Below are 21,213 nucleotides of genomic sequence, written 5' to 3' on the forward strand. Positions count from 1 at the left end.
AGTAATAAAGGTTAACATAATATATTAATTATATAACAGGATGTATATATATAATATATAGTTTATTAATATCCATAAACCAACAATTTATTATTTGTTTGATTTCTGTCATAAAATATTAATTATTTGATTTATGGCGAACACTTTCAAATGAATTTCAATATTTCCATGATTGGGTTAAATATGTTGATACCTTGTAGATAGCTAGCTGTAGTTGAAATAAATACATGATGGATGTTAAACTTAAAAAGCTAACATGTAGGTTGGTCTGATAATAGGAAGCTGTTAATATCTTAGTGAACTAAACTAAAGACTGCAATATATCCTCCATTATCAATGAATTAAAACTTTAAGGTGTATTTATTTGAAGTAACTGCAAACTTAACAATCATGTGCCTGGATGCTGTTATTACATTGTTGCTATTATGTTGTACCATCACTTTGTTGAGGCTTGTTGAAAAAAATTGTTGAACACTAGAAAGATAATTAATTAAGTTTTCCATTTCAGACTTTGTACCCAGGTTTGACTAGTATTTTTCAGTGGTTCCCATGAAAATCCTTGAACCTTTTAGTTTTTCAAATAATTTAAAAAAAAATGATCTCCCATATTGATGATCTTTTGAAAGATAATTCAATTCTTTAATAAGATTAATTTGAAAAAACAAAACAAAAAAAACCTTGATCAGTGTAATATCAGTGAAGATACAGTAAACTATTATTCCATTGAACTTCTCAATAAAAGGGAAAGTGTTATGTAAGGAAAGTTGTTAGCGGATTCACTATATATTTGAGATTTGGCAACAAGGGAGTAGGTCCCCTTGTTGCCAAATATCTTTAGACTTTGGATAACTTTGGAACTCGACACAAGTATCCCCCGTTTTATAGTCTTCATTTTAGATTCAAAAATACTTATTTACTGTGTGGTGTTTACTGATTAAATAGACTAGCTGTGCCCTGTGATTTCACCCTTTATAAATTTGGACATCGGTGTCCCAGTTCCACATACACGATGAGTCCATGACCAAATATATCTGGTTAACTAAATGAATTCCAAGGTTTATGTAGAAAACAGAATGACCCCCAATATAAAGTTTAAATAATAAACCCATTTATAATAATTTGCAATGTGTTTTAATTAATTTAATTTTTATGAAGAAGTTCCATTTTCTTATAATAATCATACATATATGTTATGATGATATTATCAATTCTTTTTCTGGCTCTCGGGTGCGTTAGTATTTGATACATAAGATATCAAAAGAAAGTGGATTTCATGGAGAAGTGATAAATCCCAATTTTGATTCCTTAATTTTTACTGGAACTTTTATAAAAGTAATTTAAAATAGCGATAGGTTTCAAAACTTTGACTGAGGTTAGTCGACGAATGGAGATGGTACAAATTGATTTCAATGTGGACATTGATACCCAAGTGTGTTTCTATGGAATACTATTAAATAAGAGTGACAGTTATTCAAAATTAGTAGTAGTAAATTTAAGTAAGTAACATTGTTGCTTAACTATCCAAGATTTAGTTTAATCTTTTCATTTTATTCACTCATTTCTTTATGTCAATGTATTTTATAATGATTTTTAAATATTGTTTAATCTGATATTCATTTGTTTGTTTCAGGTATGTACAATGAAGTCTGACAAAATAATTTAGTGAAGAAATGAACAAATTTTAATTTTGTTTTTATGTAACAATGCAACACCTGTTGTGCAGTTAAAAAAAAAAAAAAGAAAGAAATAGTCATTGTAAAATATTTTTTGTATATATTTGTAGATAGTTGATAATATTTGATTTGAAACTGAACAAATATTTTTATTTTTAATAATAAGATTATACAAGTTTTAAAATTTGACTTTTAAAGATTGAATTAAGGTTAGACAAATATGTATGCTGTGAATTATTAATAATTTATATAAATTGAAATTTGGAATAGTGCTCGTTGTATATATCATATATGTAAATATATATATATATGTATATTTTGAGTCTGTGAATACTTAAGTACTTAAAATTATGTACTTGTATATAGTTAGAAATATTTTTTAAATTTTATATAAGTTACATAACACAATCTACCTGAGGATTGAAAATGATAAGTGTTAAACTTAAAAGATATATTTTAATATTACTGCTTATTGAAGAGTATTTCTTTTCTGTGTGTGTTGTGTAATGCTAAGAAAGATTTGAAGGTTTTTCTTTTAAAAATGCATTTTTTAACCATCAGATTTTTCACAATTGTCATTGTTATGAATTAAAACTAAGTCTATTGTCTGATGGTTATTATTTTTTTTTTTATTGTCTAATAACAGCAAAATCATGAACTTTTGAAAAATATTAATTTATTAAAATAAAGCTGATGAAAAAACTATATATTTTTTTAAATTACCCATATTATAATAAAAAACTTTCTATTGAATTGTTTGCTTAATTTTTTGTCCTTATAATTTTTTTATTTTGAGAAAATCATTTTGATTTCTGAAAATATTTTTTACAACACTACTCTTTTAAATAATGATACTAAATAATGGTAATCAGAGTATACTGAACAATTATTTGTATTTTTTTTTTTCATCATGAAAAAGAATAAAATTTACTTCATTCACAATTATAAGGTACGCTTGAATTTTATAAACTTTGAGGTCGAATTCATAAATGGCACTGAATTAGTTCAACTCTCAATTTTCAAATAAGTGAGAAAATATGGGGCATATGCACAATAGCACTTTTCCAATGTCAGATTATGTGACAGCTTCTATAATACAGTTTACATTAGCAGGCTAATTTTTTTTTTCTGCTATTAACCTCATAATACACTAAAGTGCTCAACTAACTCCACTTGCAGTTAAGTAGTAAATTTTGATGACCTAAGTGTTTCTGAATAGGCTATGGTTAATTGTACCTAAGTTCACCTTAATTAAGTAAAAAGGTACCCCTCCAGCGGAAATTGCAAAAATTCTTTTACTATTATTATTACTGTTCTAATAGATCACAGTATTTACTCACTCTCAAAATGAATAAACTAACCTCTCCAACTTATCCTTTTCATTGGAGTTTGGGTATGCGCTAACTTGTTGCATTCTGTATTAGTTAGTTTTGAATTTTGTAGCTGAAGCTTGTTTAGTAAAGTAATAACAGTGAAAAGTTTTACTTGAGTGCCTCTAATGAATTCAACCCTAAAAATTTTATAAATTAAAAAAGATTGTAACAAATATTTTAAAAGTTTATTTTAATACTGAGAAACAATTTAAGCTAGTTAGTGTTTTTTGATTAAATAGCTGTCATTATAAGTGATCATATTTGAATAGGGATTCATCGAGTTTGATTTGTGATATTATTTATACATAGACACTTACAGCTTGGAGAATAAGGCCTTGAATGTGTCTGAATATAAAGTAGTCCAAAGCCTTGCCTCAAAACCTCACATTTTTTCCCTTACTTTCTTTTGACAGCTTTCTCTAATATACCTCTTCAAAAATTGTGGAATCCCTTTTGATCAATAATTATTTAGGAATAACCAATTGTTCAAATCATATAAAAAATCCATTGTTTGCTTAAGCAGCCCTTAAGATTTGGTGCCTCTTTGTGACTTAGGTGACAAATTAACAGGAAACTTATAGACAAGCTTGAGATGAAACTACTGAGAATAATGAATTGTTTCATCTTCACAACTTCCAGGATTTGTTTTTAGGGTCCCGGTAGTCTTGCTGGTTAACATAAGAGTTAAGAAGGCTTAATTTTGCATTCCAACATCTAAACAACTTCCTTGATGTCTTCGCACCTACAGCTCTGATTCCTAAGAACCAATGTTTAGTAATACTCATTTTTCTCCGAGATATAAATTCTGTCCTTCATTATGATTTTATTTTATAAAAAATTTGAATCTGAAACACTTCCTTCTCTGTCTTTAACTAGATCTGAATTACTTGAAATATGCCATCAATTATATACAAAAAACCTACTAAATATTGCTGCATTTGCAAAGTAACAGTTTGTTAGTACTACCACAGCTCATTCTTTAAGCCATGTTGGTCCTGTGAGTTGTGGTATGTTCCTGAGTTTCTAGTTCTGATAAGTGTGGGTTGAAGTCCTTTCTTGGTCAATTAATAGTCCTTTAGTGGCTCTCTATGAAACAATTCTTGACAGTTTGGTTAAAACATAAAGACAACCTCAAGGCAGTAACAGCTTTTGGATCAGGCAATTTAGAATAATTGAAGACCATTAGGGAGATCCACCATTTGTTTGGAGTTATAACAAATTACAAAGGATATGAGAAACATTAATTTTTACCTATTAATTAACTGAATCGGAGACATATTGAAAGTAAATTCAAATTTAAAGTAATATGCAAGGTTTTTTAGAAAATATTTATAATTGTCAACTTGCTGTTCCTTCCCATCTTTAACAGTATCAGCAGGGATACTGTTCTTACTTCTGTACTTACCTTCCCCTAAGTTGATGCCATATGCCCATCTCCTGAGAAATTTCATTGCCTTCCTCACTTGTCCCATGAAAAATAAATCAATTTATCATGTTCAGTGTTTATGTGGAACAGTTATCAGTTTTTTTACTTGTTGCTTTATTTTTAAGTACCACCAAATTGTAACCACAAAAAATATGGTCTCAAACAAAATTTCATAACTCTGTAATCATTTGCACCCACCTTAAACATTTTGATAGCGAGTCTTTCGCCATTCAGACCCTTTCAGGGCATTCCTAAGTATCAGTACCAAAAACAGTTGTTAACCTTTTACAATCAATCTTTGTAAAAATAATTTATTTTAATAAATAAACAACATGTTTTAACAAGGGGAGGGGGGGGGTGATAATAACATCAAGGTAGACATTGAAATTTTTTCTCCAGGTTAAAAAAAAAAAAGTAATTTGTTTTTCATTTCATTACCAACCCCGACTAGAGAGGAACCAACCGATTTTAATTTTTACTTTTCAAATTTACCAAAGTAAAATGGATGTGTAATAGCTTTCAATAATATTTTTGTTGCAATTATTGTAAATTGGTTTATTAATTATAATAAAATGTATCCATATAGTCTCAACATTCTTTATTGATTCACTTATAACTCGAAGTTTCAGCCAATCTGGATATTTTCAAGTACCTATCTTTATCACTAACTTATCAACAATACATTCTTTAACCTATCTACTATTTAATATTGATAAAATTGTGAACTAATTTCGTAGTGAATTTAATATTTGAAAGGGGCCCATGAAAAAGTGTTTCTCTTCACGGCACTATTCACCACCATTAGTAATATTTGATATCACGAAAACTTTTTTCATGAATGTAATGACTTCAAATAACAATAACTGAATTATAGTAATAACTATATTTTAAACTTCTATCGTACGACGCTCGACTGTATAATGAATAACTATTTTCTTCATCATTTATTGATTCATTATCTCTTTATAAAAATCTATAATTGATATAATTGAAACTTTCGCTACCAAATATTAAATCTGAAGGCTTTAGGAATAAATCTTTTAGAATCTAAATATTGCTGATTACTATATTAGTAATAGAATTTTTAAAGTTCGCATAATCCTAAAATAAAATTTCCAGATTTATCGATGTTTTTAACGCCCTTTCAAACTATACATTTTTTTAATACTCTTAACAACTAAAAACTTACAGTTATATATTATTTAATATAAAATATTATACTAAGTATTTGGAAATTAGTACATTTAAAAGGAAAGACTTGGTTTGTTGCTAGCACAGTAGTTATAGTAACAGTTATTGATCAAAAGGTCCTATCTACTGCCAAACTTGTGATGATTTAATATCCTAAAATTTATCTAATTACTTGTTTTTATTATGGAGAGATCATTTCCGGAATTGAAGTTACCAGGGTAAGAATTTATTTTTAAAATCCAATCTTATTATTGAAAATAAGAGTAATTATTTACCTCCTCAATTCATCCATGCAGGGATTATGCTGGAACACTGCTGGATTATGCTGTTCAAGAAATTTTGAAAAAAGGAACAATTGATCCAGAATACATAGAACCACATCAAAAGTCAATATTATTTGTGGGAAATACTTCTTCTGTATGAGCATAGTTAGGTTGTATTGTTTAGATCATCTACTAAGGATTTCTGATATTCATCTATTTTCAGGGAAAGACATCACTGATCCAGAAGTTTTATGGCACAATTGATTCTGTTGAACCTACTTTTATGCTGGATTATTTCCCATCACCAGAGGATTACATAACCATTGATGACGTAATTTTTTATTAACTTTGCTAACTTTAGTAGAAAAGTTTTAATTCAACAATAAAATTAATTAAAAAATAAATTGATAATACCATTGTTTTGAAAATTCATGTACCTAAATCAAAAACAATTTGATAATTTATAATTATACAAATAATACTAGTAATATTTTATTTAAACAAAAGAAATTTGACAAATAATATAAAATTAGCTTTATTATGATATTTTATGAAACTTTTTTTCATTGTTCATTTTTGAACTATCATACCATCTCCTCAATTAAAATTGCAATTTCTTTATTCTTTTGTCAATTAATAAATAGAATGGTTTCACTGACTCATTAAAATTTTGATAGTTTTACTACTTTTATCTTGTAATTGTTTACACTGTATGCTATTTTGTTTTTAAAAAGTTAAAAGAATCATACAATCTGATCAACTATTGATAATAAATTTTTAAAATAATCTGTTCGAGTTTCTTTTTGAAAAAAAGAACAATATTCAGAAATCCTGCTTGATACATGTATGCGTGTTTTGAATTAATTTATTATTAATAGTATCTGTTTATGCCACAATTTTACACATTATTTTCAGAACTGCTTACATGATTGTTTGAAAATAATAATTTTACAACATTTAATAAAAATTTTATATTATCAGGATACTACAAAGTGTCATATTTGGGAGTTGGGAGGTGGTATATTGTATGAAGAAGCTTTAACTTACCTTATTGATTCTCCAAATCTCACAGTATGTCTGTGTCTAAATCTTTCTAAACCTCAGTTTCTGTATTATACACAAGAAGAGGTGCTGGGGATTGTTTTAAAATTTCTCAAAGATAGAAGCGATTTCAAATCTTCTCATAAATCTAGAGTTGCAGCGATGCCTAACAACCACTCTGTAAGTAATCTTCATTGTAAGATTTGAGTTTAAGTACTCCATGATAAAATATATGTATATATTGCTTACTGTTGATTCTTGCAATAGTATGCCTTAGTATTTTATTTTTTCATGTTCCATTTATATTTTCATTTATCTCAATCATGTGCACAAGCTTTTAAATCTAATAAATGTTTATTATCCTTTTAAGTAATGAATTTACTTACAATTTTTATTTCATTAATTTTACTTTCATTTTATTTAAATTTATTTTTAATGTTGAGAATATTGATTTTAGGATGCTGGACATCTGAAGCCATTCCCGTTTCCGCTTATAATCATTGGTACCATGTATGATGTATTTTATGTATGTAAATTTTAATTATTTTGGTGAAATTAGTATTGTCCAAATGACAAGTAGCCTTTATGTTTTATTTTGATCAGAAATTCGAACCTGAAAAGAAACGGATAATTACCCAATTTATGAGGTATCTCTCTCATCTTTATGGAGCCTATCTCTTTTATTGGACTGATAGAAATAATGAAATTATCAAGCATGCAAAAAATATTTTGAAGCATTATTCACATGGAGATGATATGATGTATGTAGTCAATTAATATACATTTCGTTCTTCATATGTTCATTTATTTATTCATTTTATTTAAATATTTACATTTAAGAAGCTTATCTATTTTTATGCAATCTATATAAACGTTTTCATTATATTGCTTATAACAAATATATATTATGCTATGAAAACAAACAAATTAATTGGGATCTTATTTCTGTGGTTGATTTAAGACTGGAGTTAATTATATTAATCAGTCTGAAAAAATGGTCAAGCCAAAATTATTTTTTAAAGTTAATGAATATAACTTTTGTAGTTCTATTTACTTTTATAGAAAAATGAAAAAAACTGATTACAACAGAGCAGTTTATGTGTCACCATATTCAGATAACCTTACTGAAATTGATCCTATTGCTTCTAAGATGGAACATTCATTGGAAAAGTACAGGCTTACTTTAGAAGCTCATTTCCCTCAGGTATATACTTCTTGAATATACACCATAATTTTTTCGTTGATCAGTTCTCTCTGTATTTCTCTTTGATTTTTGCAGATCATCGGTGGGTAAATGAATATCAGTATTTATTGATCTATTTTTAGGTGATTCAATTTTTGCTTTAAAAGTTGACTGCCAACCACAAGGTTACATATAGTTTGTATTATTGTATACCAACTATATGTCAGCTTGTACTTTTTTTACTTGCCTCGTATCAGTTGTGCAGCTACAATGAAATTCATAGTTGCAAAAATGTGGTAAGAAAACAAACTGAGATAATTTGTTGGTGCCCCAGGCAACATTGCAAAATACGAGTTATCTCACAATTGGCAGTAAACATGTAATAAGGTATTGTAAATCGCTCAGTCTTATAACCATGATTGAGCAGCTTTTTGACTTAATTAGTAGATATCTGACCTATTATAGGTACTGAAGTTGATGTGTGGAATTATGCATAACAGACTATGCTATGCCAACTGATACAAATGATTCTTACTAGGTACCAATTAATGTAAATATATTTGTTTAACCAATTGTAACAAATAAATTTGAATATTTTAAAAAATAAAATATTTAAATAAAGCTTTGGTAGGATAATGAACAGGTAGAATATTAATGTATGCCAAGAGAGGCATATGTGACCAAGCAAAGCTAGGTCATGACAGCTCAGCCTTCGAAAATAGAGCAATCTGGTTGGAGGCAAGATTAACTCCATGAGGTACACAATTGTGATAGCATAAATTTACTGTTTAAGTAGCGGTTGCACCTTTCAAAAAAAAATAGGAGACAAAAGACAAATGTACTTGAATGTATAGCCTTGAGAATAGAGGAATGGGCACATCAACTGTGGGCAGTTTCTAGAAAAAATAATAAGAGAATTTAGATTCTTGATTTCCTGAGCAAGTAGAGCTTAGCGGCAGACATGCTAGAAGGGGACTCAGTGATATAGATACTTATATACTGCGGATTAAAATTATCAATGTTGCAAACTAAAAGGCTGTTGTTGTGTATTTCATAATGGCTCTGCATGCTGTGAGGCCTTCCTGATTTTAACAGTTCTTAAAACCTCGTATCCATCCATTAAGAGGTATTTAGCCATCAATCCTACATTTGATGTGAAGTCAAGCCTTAATAAGTTTCTAAGGAACAGCCTTTTCATCCTGCCTATTTCTTAGTAAACTTCTCAGTACTTATAACAATCTAGAGTACTACTTCACCTTCTCAGTACTGATAACAATCTAGAGTACTACTTCACCTTAACACGCTCCTCAGATCCATAGAAAAAGAGCATCCCACCCATTAAATACAGAAATCGTAGTAATTTACTAAAATATTTTTCTAAAATTTAATTAATGTTTAAATAAATGAAATCTTTTAAATCTACATCGTTGATGGTTCTAATTATTAATATTTTTAAAAGTAGAATTTCCTAATTGATTAATTGTTTTCAACCCAAAAATGTTCAGAAGAACATGAAAAAAAAAGTATAAATCATCTGTAATCTATTCACAACATATTAACTTTTTCTGTTATAGAACATTTTTTTCACAAACTGTTTTATTGAAAAAAAAAGTTTAAAAGAGCGCAAAGACGAAAAAAAAAGTTTAATCTGTATTGGTAAAACTAATAAGTTTTCAATTCATGAAAATGTTTTATCCAAACTACAACCGAACAATTACCTTCGAATAACGTTTGTGGAATCAATTAAACTATTGCTTCCTACCGGTACTGTATTTCAAACTTCAAGTCAGTCCATCTCATATTTATGTAACAAAATACATAATTCTAAAAAATAGAAAAGAAAACTCAATTAAGAGTGTTATAAGAAGAAATCTGATCAATATAACAAATAAATTTTCATTGGAAAATAAACCACTAAATTAACGCTGGAATTAAGGGAAAACAATGTTCTAGCCCGAAAATTGTTATAAAACCGTACATTATAGTGATGATGAATATAGGGATGGTTAAAACACCTAGTACATTTTCTCACTCCATGAAATTCATCACTCTTTTACAAAATATGTTTATTTTATATAAGGAGAAGATGGTCAGGAGTGCGGTCCGCAAATAAAAAAAACTTATTTATTTGTGCCGACGTTTTGACCTGAATTTCACGTGTTCATCAGGGTTAAAAAGAAAAAAGATATGACAACCTTCACTCAGAGAAGCATAGAAATAAAGGAAAATAATAAACAAACAAATCTGGAATTATACATACCAATGAATTAAATAGAAAGTATTTGATTAATAACAATAGAAGTAGGTAAGAATAAATAAAATAGTAAGTGGTTGATAAGAATAAAAGATGAAATATAATATTATAGAAGTAAGAATTATACAAAATAAATAAATAAAAACTACTATCTACTTCTATTGTTATTAATCAAATACTTTTTATTTAATTCATTGGTATGTATATTTCCAGATTTTTTTTTTATTATTTTCTTTTATTTTTATGTTTCTCTGAGTGATGGTTATTATATCTTTTTTGTTTTTTTAGCCCTGATGAAGACTTGAAATTCAGGCAAAACATCACAAATAAATAAATTTTTATTAATTTGCTAACCGCACCTCTGATCATCTTCTCCTCATATTAATCTACGGTCAACTATTAATACCTCATTATTTATTTTATAATCTCCAAAGGAGCAAAATGCCAATGTATTAAAAAAATTCATTATTTGTGCATCCATATATTAAAAAATGAACTGTCCAAATTATGAGAAAAAGTTTACTTTGATTTAAAAATATATTTCAGATATTGCCTGTTTTATTTATCTGTTTAAGGTTAAAGCTCATTATGTTTCAATTTTTCATTCCAAAAAAAGCCTATAGCAAGTCTAACATATAATAATCTGTAGGGACCTATAATTTTATTTGCGGAGTCTTGATGCATTTCCAAATTGGCATGCAAGATCATTTGGGTTGGCCACTCCTATACTAAGGAATAATATTTCATTGTAATGTAAATGTTCTAACTTCAACTGCAAATAACTGAAACACTATCAACACTAAAACAATTTTTAATTTCAGGAAAGAATATCTAAATCGATTTCAGAAGAAAATCCTGCAGATAACCCTAAATATGCTGAACTTCTTATCGACTTGATTAGGGAAGAACAGGTGACTAGGAAATCTATTTAATTTTTTAAAAATTAATTATATTGATTTTTAACAGTCCTTTAAGAACAAGTTTAATGTTGTTTACACCAAAAAATAAAAATAAAATATTTTAGTGTTATATATTTTTAAATTATAAATTGTTTCATTAAAGTCAAAAGAAACTGACATTCACTTTACAGATACTGTTTTTAATTAATGATAATTATATCCATTTTTCTGCACGGGAACTGTGAGAAATTATTAATAATGCTCATTTGCTCAAAAGATAAACACTTTAATGAGATTAAAACTTAATCACAAACATTATTTTTTAATTATATTTTTAGACCAGTTTTTAAATTGTTTTCAAGACTAACGAATATTCCTCCCACCTCACTTTTGGTGTTAACAATAGCTGTATTACTGCTGAAGACTACTACTTCAACTATTTTTTTTAATTTTCCAGCTTCAAAAGCAGGCCACAATTGAATATTGGAGCAAAAAATTTGAAGAGGAAGAAAGAGAAGAGCTCAAACTCGTTGGTATATCTGATGTTATTATTTTATATTATTTTTCTGTATATTTTAACTTCTCCAATGATTGGTTCTTCTTTTTAAACCATAAACAATTCTGCAAATCCTTTTAACTCTGTAAAAAAATAATGCAACAAAATTGTATATTTTAAGCCTAATCTTACTAAAAATCTATTAAGCTTAGAAAATTATTGAGCTTTGCTTTTCATCTTTTCACAAAAACTTTTTACTATAGATGGAGAACATATTGCCCTTACAAGTTGACAATTTCTTATACTTATAAACTAATATATACGTATAAAAAACTTAAATACAAAAAAATTGATAGTATGCCTTACACAAAGTCATTCTGGCACTTCGGAGTGTATACTTCAGGTCCTTAGTCTTCAAACATCCTGGGGAGAAAGCTTGCTTCAAAGTTCAAAAGTTCAAAGCTTATTACCATCATAATCCATTTAAGTATGGTTTTATGGGGAAAACATTGTAATAACCAATATCTGCATTTTTTTTTTCTGTTGGCTCTACAGACCTGGTAGATCTTTGGCCACCTGAACCAGCCTTCTCCACGCCTGCCTATCTTGGGGCACTGCTTTCCAGTTTTCTCTCTTTCATATCTTTGTTGAATCTGTTTATTTGGTTCTTTGTTGAATTTTGGTCTCCCACTTGGTCTCTTTCCAACTATGCTGGCAATGATTGTTGTATAGAGACGTCCTGATGGATTGCTTTGAGCCACATGTTCCACCCATATTAAACTTCTTGTCTTCATATCGTGAGATATTGATTGACCAGTCTTTGCAAGCAGTTAAGTGTTCTTCTATTCCATGTGTTAAGACTCTGATTCCAGATTACTTCTGTGATTCTATGGAGAACTTTCCATTCAAATCATACGATTCAATTTCCTAGGGTACCTGCTAGACCCCAGCCATATACAGAGCTCAGTATTCTTGACTGAAAGAAGAAGGCTCTGCTCATATTTGTTATACGCTGGTCTATCTCAGTCCATTGATCTTTTTTTGATGTTATTGTGGAGCCGAGGTATTTAAAACTGTCTGCTTTTGGAAATGATTTGCTATCCACCCAGACCATGTCATTAGGGTGAATTTTTCAGCTTACAATCATATATTTATACATATATACAATATCTGCATTAACATAATTAAATATAAAGCCAATACTAGGGTAATTTGAGAAAGAAATGCAATTTAAAATAACAAAGGGAAGTTTGAAATCTTGAAGATCCCACAGAATTATCTCTATATTTTTTGATCTGATGCATTAAATTATTGCTGCTTGTGTTGGTTTTTGTTTTATCATTTTTTAAAAATTAAACTGCAATAAAATTTTCCAAATAATAGTTTTCACACAATAATTAAATAATTAATTAAGGGGCTATTAATATTTCAATAATTAATTAATAAATTTTTTTTTAAATATTTCAAACCCTACTTTATTTACAATATTACAAAATACTTAAAAAGATAATTAACTAACTTATTGAGAAGTGAAGTTTGTATAGTGTATTTGCTTCCACCTTATAAATATTTATGTATAGTATGAATATACTCTAAATTTATATATTATAAATAAACTATTCAAATGATCATAGGTACTGATAATATAAGCCATTCTTTGTTCATTTATGATTTTCTATTTTATTATTTAGCATATTCTATAGTAGCTGTAAGTAGTATTGTTTTAAAACTTGTTTCTAGGTTAATCCATTTGCTAACATTGAACCAGTTCGAGCAGTCAGCAACTCTCCTTCTGAGGAGGAAGATAAACTGACTGATTTAAAAGATTTGGAAAGAACTGTTTCAGGTAAATTAGTTTTACAATGGTTGACAAGTTTTGTTGTTTTTCACGTTTTTAAATAGGCCTTTTTGTTACTACTTAAAAATTACTCAAAGAATTTTAATAGTTGGTTTGTTTGTTTAATTTTAAGTGTTTCGACCACTAGGGTCATTTACACTGGAATTACAAATTTAGTAGATTACAATTGACAATTCACAAATTAACAATTACAGAGTGAGAAATTTACAATTACAATTTACATTTTACAAAGTTGCAATTATAATTGAAATTGTTAGTAAATTACTATATTAAATTATGCATCCAGTTATATGTGCTGGAATTAAAGTTAGACTATATGTGATCATAGATTTTAATAGTTTTTAAAAAGTGAAAAAGTTTTGTTTTTGTGGGATCTTCTCTCAAGATCTCCTGTAAACCTGAAGAAAATTGGTGTGATTCTTGAGCAACACATTCAGTGAGAATGTGGCTAATGATGAGGTCTTTTTTGCAGTAGACACATCAATGGTTTCTAGCTGGACGTCTCACTGTTTGATAAACCATTCATCTTGCCACTCTTGCAATCCAATTTCTTTGATCCACGAAATAACATCTTTGAATGTTGATGTTGTTATGACGACCTGTCTTTATGGCTAGTCTGGTCTGCGAATCTGCCTTTTCATTCCCGTTGATCCCGCAATAGTTAGTTAAAAAAAGACATATCAACTAAAATAGCATAGCCATTTGACGCTTTCTTTTGTTTTCATTGTTATTATTTTAATTCTGATTTGCCCTCAGACATGTATTTTTCTAGAGGCTAGGATTTTAATTGGAACTTCTACTCTAACTAGACATTATCAGAAGTTCATGATTGTGGAATCTTTTATATTGTTGAGGCTGTATTTTAAAATACTGATTGTATTCTACATATGTCTTGTTTTAAACTTCAACTTCTGTTAATTATAATAATTGAGTAGCATGTTCTTGATTAAAACACCTTCCATTTTGAAGATTATTACATCTTACAAGATTATTGCATTTCCATCAAATTCTAATCTTGATCTTAATTTTTTTTAATTTACTATCCTCACTTTAGGAACAGGTGGCAACTCAGGTAACCGTTAAGAGTTGGCAAAAAGGACCACTAGGGCCACTTGCCAGACTTGTTCCACCCACCAAATACCAGTAGCAGTAGCAGTAGTATGTATGTATGTCCTACTTTCTTCTTCTAGATTTTCTGCTTCACAACCCATATTCTTTTCATCCAGGTCTCAATAACAGTCATCTGCATTTAATCTAGGGTATTCTTCATCTTATTCAGTGTAAAAATCTTCAATAAAAAGCTTCTTCATCTTTCGGTCAAATTTTTCTTCAACTTTGAAACGAAGTCTTGGATCACCAATTAAAACCCTTAATTCTTGTAACCTTCCTTCAATCTCAGCAGGTTTCTCTTTCTGCTTCTTCTTTTTGTCTTGGCGCTTCTTTGCTTTACCTTCATTTGATGTTTGATATTGAATAGATGTCAATTGTTCTTTCATTGCAGGAACTTTGTCTTCGAAGTGTTCATCATTCTCTTCCATGCTTTCTTCCTAGGAAAGGATGACTTTATTATTCTATTGGTCACAGATAATGAATCATCAGGTAATTTTGGAATCAAAACATTTTGAAAGTTAGGGTTGTTTTTATAAATTTTTGTGTGCTTATTGTTTTTAATTTTTGATTGATGAGTTTTATAGATAGTCATTCCATCTTTCTCTGTTTCTCCAGTTCCTTTCTCCGCCAGATACTTATTATCTCTGTTAATTGCACATAAGGCAAATTCTTTAGCCAAAGATGTTTTATGCTGTCTTCTTGGTTGAGGCTTTTGTGTATCAGATGGCCCATTTCTACCGTGTTGTCTACCATTTTCTTTGTTAAACCAGCATTCCTTTTTTAGGTGACCTGGTTTTTTGCAAATAAACCTGGCATTCAGACAAAAGTTTGACCTTTTATGATATATCTTTAATGCTTGTTCATTCCTATTAAGGTTATACCTTCTTTCAAATGACAAAAGCATTTGCCTTACTTCAGTAAATTTAATATTTTTATTTACCGAAATAGCGATGAAAACAGGATGGTAAGGATAGGGTGGTAAGCCTTTAATGTTATATCTCACCAATTCCCTGTCTGTTAAGGATTTACCCAGTTGAGCTATCTCTTGAACTAAACATTGAAACCTCATAAGATATTTATTCATGTTAAAGTGAGATGTAAAAATTAATTTTTTATTGTTGCTCTATGGCAAACTGTGAATATATGGATTGTATCACAAGCCAGTATATAACAGAAAGTGGAAGGTTGCTAAGTATTGTGTGCGTACTTGTGTTGTTAGTTCTCACTACAGTAAGAATGTTTTATGTTATCTAACCATAACTAATAAAACAGTAAAAACATTTTATTTGTGTCCACTACCCTCGCATTCAACAGGTTATGGGGCTCAGACAGTTCGCAAAATTAAAATTTGTAGTGAGACAGTTAAGACAGTTCGGTAGTGTTTGCTAGTGTTGAAATACTTCGTAAAGTAAAAATATTTAAGTGTAACCAGTAATATAAAATGGATCTCAACAGCTTTAATGAAATACATCAGATTGAGCCCCTGAAAGGAACTGAGAACTTAAAAATGTGGTAATTCAAAGTAAACATCTTCAAAGCAATTGGGTTGTTTCAAATTATTTCTAAAGATTTTGAGCGTCCTAGAGAGCAGTAAAGTAAAGACTATAAGGTGTAGTTACAAAATGATGCTAAAGCCCAAAAGTTAATAGTAACAATAGTGAATCAGAGAGCATTAACTCATATTTTGACTTGTACTCCTGCAAATATTTGTAAATGTATTCCAAAATATGTGACATCTATGAGAGAGATATTTCTCAGCAAAAGTTTGAACTTTTGCAAGAGTTCTTTGATTTTAAATTTAAGACAGGAATAGACTAGGCAAGCCACATAAGCTCAATTGAAAATTTGGCATTTAAATTAAAATCATTGGGAAATGATATACCAGATGAAATGATCATTTCCAAAGTAATAACTACCCTTCCGGAGGAGTATAAATATTTTATAAGTGCTTGGTAAAGCACAGGCTCTGGTTTGAAAACTCTTTCCAATTTAACAACATGACTGATGGCTGAAGAAAAACGCTCTTCTATTTCTACTAAGGAATCAGACAATCAAGTTGCGTTCAAAACCAATGTAAGAAAAAATTGGAGAATTACTTCTGACAAGAGGAAATGTTTTTCTTGCAATAAAGAAGGAAATCTGAGTAAAGACTGTCCTACCAAGAAAAAACGCTATGGTGTGTGTAAAAAAAGAAACCACCTAGAGAAGGACTGTTTCTTGTGTAAAAACAAAAATTCAGCAGCTTCTTTCCTTACTGAAAAATGTAGTAAAAAATCAACTGGATGGATCTTAGATTCAGGTTCCACGAGACATATGACCAACAATGTAAGTGTTTTGTCGCAGGCACAATCAATTGATGCTGATGTATATCTTGCTAAAAACTATGCATTCATGACAGCCAAAATGGTTGGTTGTGTAAAAAGTGACAAGTGTCAACTAAAAGATGTGATGTACATACCAGATCTTAGCAGAAATTTATTGTCTGTTGATAAAATAACACAGAACGGTGGATACATGACATTTTCCAAAGACAAAGTAAAAATTGTAAAGAATGATACTGTAATAGTTGGAAAAAGATGTAAGGGATTTTATATAGTCAACTTAAAGGTTGATGTAAATGTTACGGTTTATGCTACTAGTGTATCAGAAACCAAAAAAGAAATAAAATTAAAAAATGAAAAGGTTATAGAAGAGTAATGAAAATTTACCTAAAGATGAAAGAGAACTGGAAGAACAAGCTGATAAAGGAGACCGAAACAATTTGAGATTTGAAACGGAAGAAAATCTACAGATAAAAATGTATCCTAGCAGACTTGAAGGATCATTAAGATGCACAGATGATTCTAGAGAAAAGGAAAATACAGATAATTTAGAAGGAAAAAGTAAGAAAGTGAATTGCGAAGCAGATAATTTAGAAAAAAGTAAGAAATATACTGGTAGTAGTAAGAAGAAGAAGAAACCAAGAAAGAAAAAGGGATTTAGTGATCCAACAAATACTGTTAAACCTGGTGAATATTATAATTCTGACTGAAAAAAATAAAGATGTAGTCAAAAGACGAAAAGTTCAAATCATCTACAAAAGGACAGACGACCAGTTGGAGGTGTTTGAATCTAGAACTCAATGAAGTTATTGTGAAACATTAAAAAAAAAAATTGTAACTTAAAAGTTATTTATTGTTTTTTCTGTGTACAAAACTAATATTGTAATTTAAAAATTATTTTATTAATGTATGTAAAATGAAAATTCTGCTAATCCTGTTTTTGTAAGAAATATTATGTAAAACTAAATTTTATTAAAAAAATGGATATTTAAGAGGGTATGTTAAAGTGAGATGTCAAAAATTATTTTTTATTGTATATATGTTGCTCTGTGGCAAACTGAATATATGGATTGTATCACAAGCCGGTATGCAACAGCAAGTGAAAGGTTGCTAAGTGTTGTGTGTGTACTTGTGTTGTTAGTTCCCACTACAGTAAGAACGTTTTATGTTATTTAACCATAACTAATAAAACAGTGAAAACAGTAAAAACATTTTATTTGTGTCCACCACCCTCGTGTTCAACAATCCAATGTTTCACCACTGTTTTTTCTAATTTTAGCAAGGTCAAACATTAAATCAATCACTTTCTCCTCTGGAACGCCCTCAAACCTTTCTCTTAAATTTTCCCAAACCTTTTTCATGCACCTTTCACCTCTAATAAACGGCAATATATAACATCACTAACTGTTATAATAATAGTAGAGAGTACCTGTTTGTTTTTCCTTTTCCAAGGTGCATCTTCTTCAGTCAGCAGATCTTTTTCTATAATTTCTTTATATAAGAAATATTGTCACCATCTACTCTTTTATTTACAAACCATATAATAATGCCAATTTTCTACAACAAAGGACCCAACCAAATTCCATGTTAGTACTGTTTAAGCCCTTTACCAGATAGAGATGTTTTTAATGACTTCCTGAGGCAAAGTTCTTCACAACACACTGACAGTTTAAACAATAGCTCCCTACTGATCTACTCTGGTGTTTCTCTCGTGTAATTGACTAATTCAGGGTCCTCATTTTGTGACTAATAATATTCGTTAAACAAAGTTAATATTTGATTGCTTCATTAGTTGTTTCATCCCCAGCTAGAGGAACTCAAACAGAACATACTCGCTTCTGGTTACGTCTATAAGTTCTCAATTCATCATTTCATGACAAAAATAAATATCAATATAACCAACCAAAAATATCATGTTCTAATTTACTGCTATCACAAATTATAATTCCATTCTATTATCAATGTTTTTCATTGTGAAAAAAAATACTCCTAAATTAAAATGAAATTAAATATTAAAATGATTTGCTGTTAGCAAATCTTGAAAAATTCTTAACTGAAGTATATTTTCTTTCAATAGTTAATAAATTAACAAAAATGTTAGTTATATCATTTTATAATGTTGGTATTTTAATTTTTTTTTTTTTTTTTTTTTTTTAGTTAATGGAAAAAAGACTGAAGACCAAAAGGAGGAGCCCCCTGAAGAAATCTAAGAATATTTTTTTTAGAAAATTTATTAATTTTGCTACTTCATATTTAAAGAAGTTTTTGAATATATTATATATTTAAAAAATATATATATAAAATACTGTATGATTACTTTTTATATTATATTTATTGTATAAAAATCTCTAATTATTACAATATCATTTGAAGGATACATTGCGGAAACAATGAAGTTGTATTTTTTAAGAATTTCAGATTCATGACTGTTGAGTTTTTAAATAATTTACATGGTAAAAAAATAATAATAAAAATTATTTGAAACCTAGAAACAAGAAGATGGCCACGAGACCTGCTAATGTTAAAAAAAAAAAAAAACTGTCAGAGTTCTTACAATGGGTAGTTTCTCTACACGCCTGTATTACTCCATTATAAACTAAAATCAAATTTACTGGATGTAAGTGTAAGAAGGTACAGTTGTAAATAGCAATAAATAAATTTAAAAAACTATAAACAATAAAAATAATATGTAATAAAAAAGTTTTATTGTTCTCGAAGATAAAAATAAAAATAAAAGTGAAAATAAAAATAAAAGTGAAGTAAAATTTCTACAATTATAAAATATTTGCGGTACAAAAATGTAGATTAATATTTTACAAAATGAAACTGGATAGCAAGCTCATTAAGGATGCCAGGACCTGCCATACATTGCAATTTATTTTATCACTACTATAATAAATCAATTTTCAATGATCCCATAAATATTTTTGACATTACTTTGAAAAGCCAAGATAATATAGATGGGATAAAAAATTTTTCTTCTGAAAAAATAATTTAAATATGATAATGCCACATAGAATAAAAAGTCTAAGTTATAAATTTTGATTTGTTATAATACAAAAAGTATCTAATTTTGATTTTGAAAAAAAGTAAGTATGCTAGGTTTATACTATTTCTTATTTGAATACCAGTTTTTATGAAGTGAAAGAGATTGGAAGGATTTGGACTTTGTGATTCATACTTGTAATCCAGTCAAATTTTCATAATTGTTTTACGTTTTGTGAAATATATTAAAAACTAATTTCTTGAATTATTTCTTATTTTATTGACTTTAGCTCCTGTTCTATGAGAACAGCTGCACAGAATGAATTTGCTTTCATTTCATTCTATAAGGGAAGCTCAAGAGTTAATGGTTATCTTTACATGGTTATTTTCAGCACCTTTTTAGAACAAGTTGGTTCTCATCGTCAACTATGGTTACTCAATTGGATGAAGGTTTTTATAATACAAACATAATAATTTTTTTCGATCAGCATCTTTAGTACAACAGCCCCCTTTACTCCCTTTTTATTTAGGTGGTGATTTGTCAAATATTTTCCTACAGGTGGGTACCAAAGGTGAAGTTGGCAACTACCACCACTCCATAACCTCGTAGGACTACCAGCTTTCTCAACTATTGCTAAGAACTGTACTGTTCACTGATTTGTTCATCAGGTGTGATATAACTTCGACACTGTTTGACCAAAACCAACCACAACTAAATTCGGTTTTATGCTTTTCATAACTGGCGGCTGCAGCTATCGTGAAACTGGACTGAGGTGCTCAACCCTTTTACAAGCTTTTGGTAGGAAATCGTGCATGAATGCCACTATAATACCAGCACTCAAACTTGAAGAATCAGATGATGATGATTATCCCACCTCAGAGTTTGCACCTGTCAACTATATTAGCATTGACAGTGTAATTTTCTTTTGTTTCCTCTCACCTTGGTAGGAATTTTTTTCTCAGTCAAAGGTGTCAACAATTATAAAATAGAACAGCTATTTCATTGGCCTTTTATTTGTTTCATTTACATTTTATAATTTACCACTTGAACAGTTTTTAAGTCTTGAGAACAATATTTTCTTTGTGTTCTGTACACTCAATATGCATTTTGTAATTCTATTTTTATTATAATTTAATCAA

At 28.9% G+C, this 21,213-nt stretch overlaps 2 protein-coding genes across 11 annotated transcripts in view; both read left to right on the top strand.

Annotated features, from left to right (window-relative positions):
• The window catches only part of swm (Zinc finger protein swm), a gene marked incomplete in the record, with an annotated part of 40,152 nt that extends 37,774 nt beyond the window's left edge, over window positions 1–2,378 (top strand). For all 6 annotated transcript variants that reach the window (XM_067048554.1, XM_067048577.1, XM_067048563.1 and 3 more), the window contains 1 exon segment: window positions 1,631–2,378.
• A 2,620-nt stretch (window positions 2,379–4,998) lies between these two features.
• Window positions 4,999–19,699, top strand: LOC106682709 (cytoplasmic dynein 2 light intermediate chain 1). Of its 5 annotated transcripts, none has more exons than XM_014423720.3 (11): window positions 5,044–5,881; window positions 5,960–6,080; window positions 6,150–6,257; window positions 6,908–7,147; window positions 7,425–7,493; window positions 7,571–7,728; window positions 8,030–8,171; window positions 11,226–11,315; window positions 11,761–11,832; window positions 13,540–13,645; window positions 19,246–19,699. In XM_014423720.3, the coding sequence occupies exons 1-11, from the start codon at window positions 5,847–5,849 to the stop codon at window positions 19,296–19,298; spliced, it is 1,194 nt and encodes a 397-aa protein (XP_014279206.1). In that variant the 5' UTR covers window positions 5,044–5,846; the 3' UTR covers window positions 19,299–19,699. The 5 variants fall into 5 exon arrangements, 4 of the variants coding, with proteins under 4 accessions (XP_066904688.1, XP_014279207.1, XP_014279206.1 ...); XR_010843748.1 differs by having other exon boundaries at window positions 5,072–5,881; window positions 11,761–11,836; window positions 19,246–19,280; XM_067048587.1 differs by lacking the exon at window positions 13,540–13,645 and having other exon boundaries at window positions 4,999–5,881.
• The last annotated feature ends 1,514 nt before the right edge of the window (window positions 19,700–21,213 follow it).

Source organism: Halyomorpha halys, unplaced genomic scaffold, assembly GCF_000696795.3.
Source record: "Halyomorpha halys isolate HHAL.00 unplaced genomic scaffold, Hhal_1.1 Scaffold435.1, whole genome shotgun sequence".
Lineage (NCBI taxonomy): Eukaryota > Metazoa > Arthropoda > Insecta > Hemiptera > Pentatomidae > Halyomorpha > Halyomorpha halys.